General features: G+C 37.4%; 1 protein-coding gene across 2 annotated transcripts; it reads left to right on the plus strand.

The window, feature by feature from the left end:
• Positions 1 to 1,651: 1,651 nt before the first annotated feature.
• On the plus strand, positions 1,652 to 8,817 carry CLEC12B (C-type lectin domain family 12 member B; the record flags this gene model as incomplete). 2 transcript variants are annotated; one of them, XM_084255614.1, is made up of 6 exons in its annotated part: positions 1,652 to 2,128; positions 3,867 to 3,965; positions 5,348 to 5,554; positions 6,030 to 6,184; positions 6,369 to 6,484; positions 8,667 to 8,817. In XM_084255614.1, the coding sequence occupies exons 1-6, from the start codon at positions 2,038 to 2,040 to the stop codon at positions 8,815 to 8,817; spliced, it is 819 nt and encodes a 272-aa protein (XP_084111740.1). In that variant the 5' UTR covers positions 1,652 to 2,037. The 2 variants fall into 2 exon arrangements, with proteins under 2 accessions (XP_084111740.1, XP_084111741.1); XM_084255615.1 differs by having other exon boundaries at positions 8,754 to 8,817.
• Positions 8,818 to 16,381: the final 7,564 nt, after the last annotated feature.

Raw genomic sequence — 16,381 nt, forward strand, 5'->3', positions numbered from 1 at the left:
TTTTAAATTTTTAAAATTTTATATATTTTTACATCATTTTTCAATTTTGCACAATGTATACATTTTCGTCTTGGTTATAGTCCCCATACCATTCCCACCCCCATTGTTTTGATCCTACTCCCTTCTCCCCCGACTGCAGTGTGTATCTGGTTTATAGTTGCTTGTTGATTTTGATTTTGATTGTAACTTAATTATAATTAGTCTTTTTCCTGGTCAATTATTTAGGTTTTCTAAATTCCTGCTATGAGTGAGACCATCCGGTATACTATTCTATTTTCTGGAGGTCAAGTGGTGAACAAAACACACAAGAGGTGTGCTCTTGTTGTGCTTATTATGCCAGTAGAGGATGGTGAACACAGAGGGTAAAGAAGAGATACTTGAGCGTGAAAATCTCAGACCATGGTAAGTGTTACCAGGCTTGGGCAACCCTAACTGTGCTCATTTAGATTGATTTATTTAAGCTTTGCTAAAAGTATTTGTGCAACTGCAAAGCTTTCTTTCTTTTTAAGATCATCCAGAATAATTGAAATTTGCTTCTGTTAATAACAGGGAGAGGTACCATTTATTTGCTTCCTTGTGCTTGTAGCAATGACTTTTGTGTAAGCATTACGTTTGTGTAATTTGACTAATAAAAGCAAATCATAGAGGTTAAGTAACTTGGAAAAAGGCACAGGAAAAAGTAAATATTGATTTGGAGTTTGAGTCAATCAAGCTGTCTTCACTGCTTTTTGTTTTAATAAGGATATTTTATTATCCTAATTGGATGAATTTTGTTTCAAAATAAATTCCCATCTACTAGTCATACTCTGGCTCCCCCTTGTGGTCACCTTTTTGTTCTGCTTTTTAAAATTATTTTTATTTTCTTCACGTCTTCATATTCCATTCTCTTTTGTAAACAATTTTGCTTAATTTCCATTTTGTCCATTCCCGGGATACTTTCTAACATGAGCACCACTTCAAAAGTGTTCTCTGAAAAAATAATAATGTGAAAGTGTACAAGTTAGTGAAGAACAGAATAATTAGCAAGAGTATTGGAAAGTTGTATTGGAAAAAAAAAATGAGTTAATGTGGTTACATTCAGCTGCTTGTAACAGTGTGGAGTAAGTACAATTGTATTTACTCTGATAGCATTTTACAAATACATCTGAATGATGGGGTAAGTAATGAATTTGTAAGGGTATGTAAGGAAGTGATTGTTACAGTTGGCCCTAGTAAAATGTTTAAGTGAGGTAAAATAGAAAATGAGACATGAAGAATTTATGGCAGTGAAAAGGAGGCATGGTCACCAAATATGGTATCCCAGTGGGCATCACAGAACTGTGGGTCTCAGAATCACTATAGGGAATGAGCTGGAAAGACAGAAGCTGGTACTCTGGGACTGAGGTCACAGAGCAGTTTCTTTCATTAGGGATGGATTTGTCAAGACTCTGGGGCAGTGTTGTCCAGGAGAATGTTCTGTAACTGTAGGAAGGCAGGTCTGCAGCCAATAACCATTGTGGTTATTGATCCCTTGAAAAATAACTACTGTGACTACAGAAAAGGATTTTTAATTTAATTCATTTAAGTTTAAATAGTCATGCACGATGTGTAACTACACAGCTCTTCTTTTCTTTGTATCTGTTTGATATCTGATATGGTGAGTATGTACCCGTTCTGATGTCTTCATATAGCTTTAGCTGACCTTTGACACATAAAGACAGCAAGTTGACACTTTATTAAAATATTCACAGCAGGCTTTATGTGGAGGAGCATGGGAATTCCTCCATGGAACACTGTTCTGATCTTTGTTTTCACAACAAGAAACAATGCTAGCAGAGCGGACCCGCTTAGATCTATGATAGTCTGATGTCTGAGAAGAGTTGACTCTTTCTCTGAAGAAAAGCTGACTGTCATTCTGTCCTTCGAGAGGGAGAGCAGGGAGTGTCTTGTGTCAACTGACTATCTAAATAAAAGTTCCCAGCCTTGAAAAGAACATCTTGTTTCTGGGCCTGAAGATATTGACACATTACATAATTTGTAGTAGTGCTTTCTTCTGCAATGTCTGAAGACGTGACCTACGCGACACTCACATTTCAAGATTCTGCTGGAGCAAGAAATAACCGGGATAGAAATAACCTAAGGAAAAGAGGTAGGAGCTCAGAGGACGTAAGATGTGACCTGGGGGATGGACAGGTGTGAATGTGTCGAGGTGCTGACTTTGGAACTGATGGTAAAGGAGACACACTATGGAATCTCCAAAATGGAGACAAAAATTACATGATCTATTAGCAGAGTATCCCCAATTTTTGTAGAAAATATGTGGCTTCCAGAACTTCTCTAAATTGTGTGATGTCACTAAGTTCCATGAAGTTCTGTGTTACAGTGAAACACTTTGAATGAGTTTGGGAACTAGGGTTTTTTTTTACATATTTCTTTTTACAAGTCCTTGATATTTACACCTTGCAAAAGATGCACAGGGGATATTATTTTAGAAGCCAGATTAGAAGTTTTTAAAATGGAGAAGTGGAAGAATTTTTCTTTTCAAAGGTATAAATAAATGAAGAAAAAAGTTGGAGGGGAGAGCTGTCAGAAATGGACAAAAACCACTTTCTGCCTTATAACTATTTAAAACTTTTTCTAGAACTAGGGGTAAGGGATGGGGAAAAATGAAAAAAAAACTAGAAACTTTTTCTAGGAGTTGAAATACCCAACTACTATACTATCTCTATAGTAGTTTATATAAGTGAATCACATTGTTATCAGAACATAATTTTGAAGTAGAATAATAGTAATCTTTTCTCCAATGTACTAATGAGAAAACTTAAGTGAAATAAATTAAAGATTTAACTAAGTTCATACAACTGATATGTGGCAGAGCCAGGCTCAGTTCTAGTCTCAGTCTCTGATACTTGGAAGAAACAGCAGTCTCTGTGGTCAAGAATCCAATTTAATATATCAGATTATGTCCTTTACCTTCTGTTAATGGTTCATGGTTGTTGCTCTGAATCACCTAAAACATATGAACTGCGTTGTCCTTCTTTTTAATTTTTTTTTTTTAGTTTAAACCCACCTGTATGTGGTTTAGGGGAGATGTTTTACAAAAAGGGGTTGGGGGTAGACTTTATATGTGTCTAATATAAAATCTAACTGTAACTCCTGAGGAAAAAGGAGCTGAGGATATGGCACCCCCAACAGTTGCTTGAAGAAGGCATGCATCTATCAGAAACACTGGACTAGATGCCATTAGATCCCGAATTAAGGAACAGGAAGGTCAAGTGCATGTGAGAGTCATTTGTATGTGCATGTATTTTTAAAAGGTCACATACTAAATCCTAAAGAGTTACCCACTGGCTTTCTAGTCTATTCTGTTTCTTTAGGTTAGATTGCACATTCTTCATTCAACATTCATTCATTCCTGTTGCTAGATGATAAATAGTCTGGATGAAAAGTCAAAATAGAATCCAAAAGAACACCTGCCTCCTTGAAATTTGCAATCTCAAAAATGTGGGGTCCACTGTATTGTCAAAATCATCCAGAGATAGTTTCCACATCTCTTCATGCACTCAGAACACTAAAAGAAAGAATATGATGAGGAAAATACAAACTTAAACAATTAGGAGATATTTAATCTTCAGGAACAGGAGAATAGTGGAGGAGATAAGTGGAGAAATCTTAGCAAGGCATTTACTACGTATACTTTTTATTATTATTATTATTATTATTATTATTATTATTATTATTATTATTATTTTAGATGAGGGCATGGAGGAAGCAAGAGGGAAATTTTAGGAGATTTAGATAGAAAGCTTTCCAAGTGGAAAAAGTAACCCAAAGCCTAACAACCACAGGCAATTCTGTTTGCTAATGTGTCTGCTGGCTCTCTTCAGGGTATCCAGCTCTATCCCCCATATGGCGTCAGACTGCCCTGGGCCTGCTAATGCTCTGCCTGATGCTGTTGATAACACTGGTGACCTTGGGGACTATGTGTAAGTATATTTGCATCAAACCCAAGAAAGGTAATCAGAAAAAATATTTTAAACTATGGAAATTCAGGTTAGATTTCATGACGGGGTAAGCTTTCTGAATCCTGTTAATTTTTCAATCAATTCCTCTCTCTCATTGTCTGTATCTCTAAGATCAGCCACTAGGGGGCATCCTTTATTGCTACAAAGATTTTAAACTGAATTCACTGTTTTCCTTTGACAAATTAGAATGCACTATGAAGACTTTTATTTTTCTAGTTGTAGGTTGGAATAAGGAGCCTCTTTTTGCTTAGAAACACATTATTCCAATGTTGGGAAACAGTGGGGCAAATGAGGACTCAAGGACCAGCATGCCATTTCACTTACCTCTAAAACAGTACAAAACTGACAATCTATTCACCTAAGAACTTTCTAGAGTAGGGAATACCTCTAAGCAATAGCAACAGCCTGATGGCTATAAATAAAAAATAGATACAAAACAAGGAGGAAGAATTGCTTGATACAACTTACTCAGTAAGAAGGAAGTTGAACCATGTCCACATAACCATGGATCACAGGCAAAAAGGAATATTCCTCTGATTTTGACTTGCCATTGTGCAATCTGGGGTGAGCAGGATAGGGAATCCTGTACTAAAGGTACGTGGAAAAATATCCTGAGAATACACACTTTGTGGGGTGCTAAATATATGCTATTTAGAGTAGGGAAATGGCAGTGTTCACTTTCATAGGACTTGCAATCAAAAAGTTTATTTTCCGATGAATGTTTATATCTTTGCTACTTTCTTTTCTTTTTGTATATACAAGATCTCTGGGTAATTAAGCTTTAGACATACCTAAATATTTGGGCTTATAAAGGCTAATGATGTGTCTCACTCTTGTGAAAATAAATATAATGGTCCTACAGCAGAAACAGATATTCGATAGCCAATTATTATAAGGATTATTAGTTTGATTTTCTATAATACATATTTTAAAAAATGAAGATGCATTAATATGTGATGGTTGGTTCAAGGAAAGGCAGACCATTTTTTACCTAAAGTTCCTTAATTTTTCTAAAGTTCTTAAATGGGTCTTAGATTTAAGCAGATGAATCACCAAAGTGTTTATTTAAATTGAAGATTTGTGGATAAATGTTGGAGAGGTATAATCATTAATTTTTATTTTAATACAACTATAATCATATTAAAATATGAATAAAACAATAAGGATGATATCTAAATCATTTGAAACAGACATCTGTTATGTTTCTTCCATGGTATTTCAATCTTTAGCAGCTGTTAATAAATATTAAATGATCCAAGAAATATTTCTGGACTAAGAGAATAATCTCTGTCTATCATGAGCAAGGAAGAATATCTGAACTTGTCTCCTGTTGTGTCCTGGAGTTTTGCAGATGTCTCACAAAATTAACTCAGATTCAGAGACGGTGAGTCAACTGCAGAAAGTCATCCACCAGCAGCAAGATAACGAATCCAAACTGCTGAACTTGCCCACGGAGGAGCAATTTCTCAAGTCCCAGATTTCCAACCTGTTGAAAAGGCAGGGGCGAATGGCCATCAAACTTTGCCAAGAATTAATCACTCACATTTCAGGTAACCAGGACCTGCTGACCAGTCAGATCAACTCAATTGCCACAGTTGAGGTAGATCATGAGCTCTCCTCCCCTTAGAGAATGAAACGTTTATGTTATCCAACAACCTCTAAATGATGTCATGCTGAATGCATAAAAGGCAAGGGAAGCTACCAATTTGTTTAATGTTTTTAAAGACACAGAGGCAGATTTGGGAAACAATTTGTTATGATTCCAATCTGATTCTTCATTTCCTCCCTTCACAAACTGCTCTTCAGGAGATCCTCTTGTTAGAAGAAGTTAGCAGTGTACCTGGTATTTCAGAGGGCAGAAACTTGAGCTGTGAAAAGAGAATTTCAATCGCTATTGCCTGAACCCATAATCAGGAGTGACTTCATTTTAGAGGCTCCTACTGTCAAATGGTTTAGTTTCCAAAACCTGCTCCAATCACTCTGGAGTTATTTTGTTTGTAATAATAGGTGTAATTTCTTTTGCAGACCACAAATGTAATCCTTGTCCTAAGATGTGGCAATGGTACCAAAATAGCTGCTATTATTTCATAACAAATGAGGAGAAAACCTGGGTTAATAGTAGACAAGACTGCATGGACAAGAACTCCACATTGGTGAAGATCAACAGCTGGGAAGAAAAGGTCTAGTGGAATCTCCTTCTCTGGTTGTAGAAATTACCCATGACATAGAATTTCTGATTCACACAGTAGGACTACAGTGACTTTTGAATGGAATTAATAAATAAATTTCACACGTGTTTCCCATTTTGCTCATTAGAATATGACTCTAACATAGTTTTTTTTTTTAACCTGTTTTCTCTCTCAGGATTTTCTCAAATCACATCCAATACCCAAATTTTCTTTCTTCTGGTTGGGATTATCGTGGGATCCACCCAGCAGAAGTTGGCTATGGGAGGATGGATCTATCCTCTCCCCATCCTTGTAAGTCTAGTTATTTGAGGGAAACCAAGCTTTCCCGGGGATACTAAGATAATGGGTGTTAAGTGTAAGAATTGTAAGTTTTGATATATATTTAGATATTGAAGTGAGCACAACTTATAAGACAAGACAGCTTCAATAACAGTAATGCAGAGGATGTACCCAATTTCATCATGAGACAAACTCATCATGCAACATTGAACCTCATCTTCTAATTTACATTCACCTCTTTATTTAACAAACATAAATAATACAATGTTCAATGTATTTTATGAATATTAACCCTATTAGAAAAGCATTGTTACTTTCTCATTTTATAGAGAAAAAAAATGATCATGGAAAGATTTTATAATTTGCTTGTGGTCATTCAGCTCATATGCAGCAAAATCAGGACTGAGTGATTTAGGCTCCATGACCTCAGTTTCTCAGCTATGTGGTTCCCCAAACTTACAATCCAGAAGGATGGTGTTTATCATAAAACACACATTAACACATTGATTTAAATTGAAGAATTGTCAAACATTTTCTATCAGAAAGTTTCTGAATTAACAGATCCATTTAATAATCAGGTTTATGATTATATGGCAAATCAATTACATTATATGGCAAGTGTTTTTTTTATGAATTAAGATGTGTTAAATCTGCCACTTCAAGATTTTGATGAAAAATTTACAGTGCGAATATATAGACTACAAAGAAATTGCATTTTTTGCAGCTATTTAAAGTTTTGAAAAAAATATATTCCAACTTAAAAAATGCAAAATTCTTCTAACAACTACAAAATCAAATATTTCCTGGAAAATCCCTCATCATAGCTATATATTAAAATGATAAAATAATAATCTTATTTTAACATAAAATATGGTATTTGCATGTTAAATGAAATTTAAAATCACTGGCATCTTTCTGGGTGTAGCAGGTTTTTCCCCTGCCTCTTATGCCATCAGGTTATTAATCATCTAATTCATTCCTGTTTTATTCTTTAATCATGTTATCAAGGTGTTCTTAAACTAAATTATATGTTTATTTTCTAGCAAAAATACTGTACTTCCCCTGTGACCCAATCATTTCCTTAAATAACAATGATATGTCTATACTCTTCTGCCTACTTATACTTTATCTTCATTCATGACCCATTATTTTGCCATGGCTTACCAGTCATAGCAAGGCTATCGGTCGAGTTTCACACAAATCAAAGGTCAGAATGCATAAGCAGATTAATAAAGCAAAAAATTATTTGCAACCAGAGCAATGTTTATCATGATGTGATCCATCTGCGGTATTCCTGCTAGACTGGGCTTCCATGGGTGGTACCATCACAACATCTAAGTGCAGTTGTTTCCATTTGAGATTGTATGAAGAGGTGCCCCTTATACCAAAGAACTTTTATCATGCCTGGCCTCTACCCACTCCCAATGAAAACATGGAGGAGGTACCCATCATGTGAGGTTCAGAGTCTGCAGATACTCATGCCCTGAGCCATCACCTTCAGACTAGAAAGGCTGAACTTGAGGATCACACAGCCAATTCCTACTGAATAAAGGTTACTCTGAATAAGTGCATTTACTAAGAATAGGATTTAGCAAACCAATCCTGAAGCAAGAGAATATTGTAGTGCAATGCAGACCCTTTGACAAAAAAAACTGGGAACACACAGAAGATGGAGACCTGCTGAGTGTACCTTTCTCCTGACATTAGATAAGTTACCAACAATTCCTGAGAGAGTAACAAGGGAATGTGACAGTGGAGTCATATCTACACATTCATTCATTTTCTCTCTTAACCTCTGCTTCACGCCCCATAAATGTATAAATATATCACAATTATATTTTTGCAAAGAAAATGTAATAATTTTTCACACAGCCTATGTTTTCACTTTTCTGATTTTCTTCATAAGGTTTCAGGGAAAGTAACTTTACTACTTCTAATATAATCTCAATTTGTGGTTTTGATCATGTTGCTGGTATTCTCAACTCAGAATTATATATCTTAAAAATTCTACCTGATTAACCTGAAACAAAGACCTATACATGCTAGCTTTAAGGGTTTGAGTGTATTGTGGAAACAGAAGCCTGCCAACACTCAGATACAAGATATTTGGTTGTAAGGGTAGCTGAGAATATGGAATTATGATCGAATTTCAAGTATGCAATTAATAACTAACTTTAGATTGATTCACTTTCAGACTTAGTACTACAGAATATGCCCAGATCAATGGATCCAAAGGATGTGCCTACTATCAAAATGGAAATATTTATACTTCCCGCTGCAGTGCTGAACTCTCCTGGATTTGCGAAAAGGCAGCTGCATTAGTGAAGATCGAAGATTTAGATTAAAATGCTTCTTCTAAATTCACTAAGAAGTAAGGCACTTGCTATTAAACTTACATGAGTAAGGAGAAGGCTACACCAATAGAGCCAAAAACAGATTTAAAAATGACAGCATTTAAATTGTTGGGCAAATAAGGTTTCTTTGTAGGTGCATCCTTTGCTAACTTCTCATCTGATGTTCTTGTTTTTCAGCCTTACAATTATTGCTGAAGCCGAAGGGAAATAGCTGTTGCATAGCCCTTTTATTCTATTTCACAATCATTTCACTGAACTCCCTCTCTCTCAAGTAAAAGACTCTTTTCTTGCTCTGTTACTACAAATCACAAGTGCACAGGGTGATATTTAAATATTTAACCAGAACTGACACAGGCCACAGCTCTGGAGCAAGGTCCAGGAGGACTTGATTTGATTTTGCTGGATCCTGTTGTGATTTGGGGGATCGCAGGTAGGAGTTTTGATGGGGTGCAGTGCTATACTAAATGATTTGGAAATTCCCAAGTATCTAAGCAAATGGCCTGTCTTTACCACTGTGTACATGCTAAGTAGCAACCTGTGAGTGTAAAATAACTTCCTCCTCCACCTCCCCATGAAAATGCATTTTAATTGCTCTTTAAAATTTAAATATTTGTAATCCAGGTGTATTCCAGTTATGTGTAACCAGGTATATCATTTAGTACTTATATTCTCATTTATTTAAATTGGTAATGTTGAGGTTGTTGATTTAGCAATCTGTGTATTATTAAAAGTTTAATCTATTTTATTTTTTGTGAAACTTCAGCAATCTTTATTACCAAACTCTCACCCAGCTAAGAGCAAAAACTATTTCTAACAGGATCTAGTACAGAGGTACTGAATAAAGATTGTCTCTCAAACAAGGGATTAAACACATATATACATCTAATTAAAGGGAAAAAAATTCTCCATTGTTCCAAAAGCAATTTCAGTCTATAAAACATTTTGCAGTGAATCAACACTGCCTTAAAAACTCCAAGTCAGGATAAACCCTTGAGAAAACATTTCCTCTTAAAAAACAAAAACAAAAACAATAAAACCCTTTCTCATTCCTGTTAAATGTTCACAAATTATTCCTAGAAACACCCACAGTAAGGCATAAACATGAGCCAGCTCACCTGTGTCTCCTGCTCATCCTTGAGGATCATTCCTCTGGAGTATTCTAGACTACAACCAGGCAGCTGATCCTCAATATCAGGGCTACATTTTTTGAAGCTTGCAAAAAAAACAAAAAACAAAAAAACAAAAGCCCCTATGATGCTTCCTTCTGGAGGCCTGTGGCTGTGTGGAAGACCAAGGGAAGCTGTGGACTTGGCTGGCCTCAAAGGCCAACCCCGGGGCCAAGGGAGGCCTTTCCAAAAGAAAAAAAAAACTTAGCACCTTATAATCTAAGTCTGACCTAACAGGTAAAAATGAGTAGCAACAGGCACCGAAAGGGGCTCGCCTCTCCCCTCTTTTGCTATTATGCAGGAAAACAGAGGGGAGAAAGAGCACCTGATCTCACCTCCTTTCTGACGAGTCTCCCTTGACAGCTTTTTTAGGCCAGCGGCATGCTGCACAGACATGGGCTCATGCTGCCATCTTTGTTTTTTTCTGGCTGGCTGAAGCCGCTGCTCCTGGGCAGCCTGGCTCACGGCTGCAGAACTAAAGCTTTCCCTTTTATACAAGAGTGCTTAAGAATTATCAGGGATGATTATGGCTTTGTTACCAACTGGGAGAACATTTTTGCACCCAACACTAATGATAAAGGACTGATCACAAAAATCTGCAAAGAGCTGATGAGACTCAACAACAACAAAGAAAATAATCCAGTCAAAAAATGGGCAGAAGAGCTAAAAAGAAACTTCTCTGAAGAGGAAATGCAAATGGCCAACAGGCATATGAAAAAATGTTCAACATCACTTGCCATCAGGGAAATGCAAATCAAAACTACCATGAGATACCATCTTACACCAGTGAGAATGGCACATATTAAAAAAACTAGCAACAACAAATGCTGGCGAGGGTGTGGAGAAAAAGGAACTCTTCTGCACTGTTGGTGGGAGTGCAAACTGGTCCAACCACTGTGGAAAGCTGTGTGGAGATTTCTGGACCTACTAAACATAGAGCTTCCATATGATCCAGCAATTCCACTCCTAGGTATTTACCCAAAGGACACAGAAACATCAATTCCAAAGAACACCTGCACCCCTATGTTTATAGCAGCACTGTTTACAATAGCTAAGCTTTGGAAACAACCCAAATGCCCAAAAATAGATGACTGGATCAAGAAGATGTGGTACATATATACCATGGAATATTACTCAGCATTCAAAAAAGATAAACACATGCAATTTGCAGCAACATGGATGGCTCTGGAAGGGATCATGCTCAGCAAAATAAGCCAAAAAGAAAAAGAAAAATACCGGATGGTCTCACTCATAGCAGGAATCTAGAAAACTTAAATAAGGGACCAGGAAAATGAATAACTATAAGAAAGTGAAAATCAAAATCAACAAAAAACTATGAACCAGAGACATTCTATGGGGGTTGGGGGGTTGGGAGGGGAGGGATTGGGGTCAAAATAAGGGGGTTGCAATTGTATGGGGAATATAAAAATAAAATTTATTTAAAAATTTAAAAAAGTCAAAAAAATATATCTTATCTTTAGAGATACAGAAGTGACCCAGCCTTTTTCGGGGGAGAGTAAAATTTGATGCTTATGCTTAAGACAATATATATTTGAAGTCAGGCAAATGTAGCTTTATGTTCCTATGCTCCTTTTAAGGGCTATATATTCTCAGGTAGGATTCTTAAACTCCCAAATCTTGTTTCATCAACAGCACAAGGTGACAAAAATAACTCCCTGTGATTTCTATGGAGAAATAAAGAATATGTTGATAGTGCAGTGAAGAGCAGCAATATCACAGTTAAGATTCCTGCATCTACTTGAAAGGCGAGTTCGTAGGGTTCATAGCACATTGCTGGCTTTTTAGGCAAATAGGGAAATTTATCTTGGTGCAACAGAAGGCAACTTTTTCATACAAATAGGATGAAATCTAGTGCATGCAGCCAAGCACCAGCTCACCAGGAAACAGAGCGGGGAGCAATGGGCTAACAGAGGCAGAAGGTCACCTGGGTAATGAGCTGAGATAGGCATTTCCCGGGATTCATTTTGTGCTTTCTCTATCTGGTCTGATGTGGAGACTGGAACTGAGGAAGCCAAGGCTCATGTCCAGACCCTTTTATCTTTCAGATTGCTAAAAGCCTGGAAATTCTAAGGAAGCAATATTTTTTATTTGTAAAGTTACCGAATGAAAAGGGCCATTTTCAGTTCTTCTGTTTCCATGGTTTCTTTTTTTTTCTTTTTTTTTTTATAGAGGAATGTTTTATTTATTTGTTTGTTTGTTTGTTTGTTTATACATGCACTGCGTACAGTCAGAAGCACGGGGAGGGTGAGAGAATTCACCAGAGCCAGAGCGGGGATCAGAGCAGGCAGAAGGACCGAAGCACACTGCTTAGGGGAGCAGCAGGCGGCAGGAGAGGTCTGCGCGCCACGTGGGACCCTCCTCCAGTGGCCAGGGAGCAGCCGGGGATCGAACCGGCGCCGCACAGGCCCCGGGCAGCTTCGCAACCCAGCGCTCAACCGCTCAACCGCTGCGCCACCGGGGAGGCCCTCCATGGTTTCTTGATAGAGTTTGTTTCTGAGAAAAGTTACTCTCTGTGGGTGATCTTGATATTGGAACTTCCTTTCAACTCAGGTTTTAATTAATTTTTTTCAGTCTACTTGTTTCCTCCTAAGTACAGGTGAAAACATTTGATTAGTTTTGTGCATAAAAATTTCCTATTGTTAAAAATGTATTTGTACATGATGCACATACATATACTATATATATTTGGAAACATACATGTACATGACATACACATGTCCTGTATTTTATATATAAACATTGTATATAATATATTCAGATCTATGTATATATGATATATGAACACCTATTATATATGTAATATAGATAGACTCAGAAACAGGTGTATTTTCTTCAGTCATAGCACTGCTATATCTATTTTCTAATACTAGCTATTAAGCATACTACACTTGGTCCAATTATTTAGATGACAATTCATCTCAAGAAAAGAACATTCAAACTAGGATATATAGATGTAATAGAGGAGACTATTAGACAAAAAAATAAGACTTAAGAATAGAGTAACATTTAAATGGAGAGACAGCTAGGTGCCTAAGACAGAGGCTGAGTTGTGCAATTAAATAAAATTGAGTTGTGCAAAATAGTGGCTTGCTTTGCATTTCTGTCTAAAAGTAGTTTTGTAGGTGCAACAAATAATACTACCCCTCCATCATACTGGGAGTGGTGTTCTCTGGGTGCAGGGGATACCGCTTTGTCATATCTGAGTTTTGTGTCCAAGTGAGGAGTTAGACCTTGACAGGAAGTTAGGGTTTGGGGTGTTGGGAGACAAAATAGGAGGAATAGGGACTGGGACCCCAGGAGACATAACAGGAGGGAAAATTCAAAACATCACAAAAGAAGAAAAAAAGCTCAAAATGCTATCACATTAATCTGTAGTCGGGCATGGACCAAGGTTGACAAATCAAGAAGCTGAGATCACCACACCACATCCCCTAGATCAAACTCCTGAGCACAACTATAAAGCCCCCGTGATGTTTCTACCCACCCTTTTGGGACCACACTCTTGGGGGAGCTGTTCTGCTTCTTTATCTGTCCCTGCATAAATCTTCTCAGGCCTGCCCACTGCTGCTAGGAGCTGGCTTGTTCCTGTAAATAAAACTGCTTTCAACTTGTTTGCTGTGGTGCGCCTGAGGTGGTTTCTTTCTTCCACCCACCTGGGCCTTGGTTGGGCAAGACCCTTTACAAAAGGCAGACTTCCTGAAGTTCACCAACACAAGAAGACCTAAAAGGTAATCTCCCATCTGACTGGCCTGAGAGACAGTAGAGTTTAGAAAGGAAGGTCCTGACACTCAAGCTCAAGGCAAGTAACTTTTTCAGCAAGTACCTTTTTTGTGTAAAATTAGAAATTATTTAATCTGGGGAAAAAACAGTATAAACCTTTTTCAAAACAAAAGAACCCACTTGAAATTCACTGTCAGCATTTACTTCCTTTTTTTTTTTTTAAACTACTTTCAACTCTGTGTTTTCTTTGGTAAATTCAGTATATATTTTCCATCATTAGATGAATCTACACTCTGTTTTTTACCTTCTAAAAATATTTTCATAATTATAACCAAAAGGTAAAATAAAAATGGTGAGGACTAAAGTTACCATTGTGATGGGTGTGGGGCAGATGTGCATCTGAGGAGGGGGGTATATGCCTTTGAATCACATACAATGTTGTAAACCCATTTTATTTTCTATTTTTTTCTTTGATTCTATTCCTTATGAAAATAAGGACATTTTTCATTTAAATAGTTTAAAATCAAAGCTAACAATGTGAAATTATCACTATTTTCTCCCTTATCAGTTTCATTCTGCCACTTCACAGAAACTTGATACAATTTTTAAAAATTCTACTATCATTCAGTTTTTAGAAAATGACTTTTCCTTCAGTTGAACAAAACTTTAAGCACCACTGGAAAAATCATGTATATGAGAGAATCCTAGGATTTTATGTCTATACAAAGCTCTTAACTCCTCATTAGTAAGACAGATAGGCATAAGGCAACAGATGTGACTTAAGAATTTTAGAGTAAAATTTGTGAATTGCAGTACATTGTAAAGGAAGAAATGAAGATTATGGGGCGACCCTCTGCAGAAAATTTTCTAGACGAAATATTTATAGTAGAATGTTTGAACTACTGAATTTAGATGCTCAATAAAATCTTAAGTTGACACCTTTCTAGTATACAAATGAAGAAAAATGGAACTGTTTTTTCCTATCTTTCTTGTTAAAATTTTATATTTTTTTATATCTGCAAATAAAATTAGTTTTGTTCACTTCTATTGAAAACAACACAAATTCATTTGCAAAAATTTGTTCTCTTGTTCCTCTTTAATTTAGCCTTAAATATTATTTCATCTCTCTACTTCTTCTAAATGGTGTACATATTCTAGGAATTTCCCCAGCCAAAATGAAGATATTTGGTGTGAGAAAAAGACTGAGTCATCAGACACATCCTCTGTGCTAATCTCACAAGATTTCATAACAGCTTGAGCAAAGCCCCAGCCTTTTCGAGACCACAAAAATGTCCAAGGTTATCTGCTCATTCTGAGTCAGACAAACATAGAACAAACAGATTTCCTGGACAGAGCTAAAATGTGTGCTCCCTATATCCCTTTTTTTTTTTTTAAAGATTTATTTATTGGGCCTCCCCTGGTGGCGCAGGCAGTTGAGCGCCAGCTGTGAAGCTGTCCCCAGCCTCTGCAGTGCCAGTTCAATTACAGTCTGCCTGTGAGGGTCCCATCTGGCGCGGCAGACCTCTCCTGTCATGCCCGTTGCTCCCCTCAGCAGTGTGTTTCTTCAGTCTGCCTGTTCTGTTCCCCACTCTGTCTCTGGTTAATCCTCTCAGCCTCCTGTGCATCTGGCCTGTACCCCAGTTCTTGTATAAATAAATAATAAATCCTTTTTTTTTAAAGATTTTATTTATTTAAGCATACAAGAGCTGGGGTACAGGCCTGAGATGTGAGGAAGTGAGAGGACTCACCAGAGACAGAGTGGGGAACTGAACAGGCAGATCAGCAGATTGACTGAAATACACTGCTGAGGGGAGCAGCGGGTGGGTCAGGAGAGGTCTGTTGTACCATGTGGGTTGCTCCCTGGCCGGGGATCAAACTCATGCTGCAGAGGCTGTGGAGTGCTTCATAGTGCCATGCTTAACCCCTTGTGCCACCAGGGAGGCCCTAAAAAAATAAATCTTTAAAAAAATTTTAAATTAAAATTAAAAAAAATATTTATTTATACATACAAGAACTGGGGTATAGGCCAGAGGTGTGGGAGTGAGAGTGTTAGGGGGAAAGGATGTCCTGAGCTAATTCCATAAGGCTTTGTATATGGAAAGCCTGACCACTCCAGACCAAAGCCATCAAGACACTGGAACTGACAAATCCCATCATCACAAAAGGGAGGGTTGCTGGGACCTGAGGGTGGTCCAGGTTTGGTATAAAACCAGACACATTGACCTTGGGTCACTCTCTTGGCCTCACGGCTCTTGGCTCTTCACCAGCTCTCAGCGTGCCATTGGGATTCCAGGACAGTGGAAAGGGTAGGACGCATTCATGAGTTTATCTCCCTCTTTTCTCTCCCTGAGTTATTCATTTCTTCATTTCCCCTTTCTTTTGTAAATAAACCTTTTATTAACCTGTTGTGTGTGCCTGCAGTGGAGTATTAATAAGTCCCTTTTAAGCACGCGGGTGAGGACCCACAGTCAGGCAACCTGTTTTATATTGGGGTTGTCCTATAACTGTTTGGCACCCAACTGTAGTTTTCAAGTTACACCGATGGACCAGTCCAAAGTAACTCCTTGTGTTGGTTACCTTAAGCGCACTAGATCTGCAGAACTCTGGTAACAAAGTCTTTGTCCCAGTTCTTGAACAGTTTTTTTTTT

Source organism: Talpa europaea (genome assembly GCF_964194135.1).
Source record: "Talpa europaea genome assembly, chromosome: 15".
Taxonomy (NCBI): domain Eukaryota; kingdom Metazoa; phylum Chordata; class Mammalia; order Eulipotyphla; family Talpidae; genus Talpa; species Talpa europaea.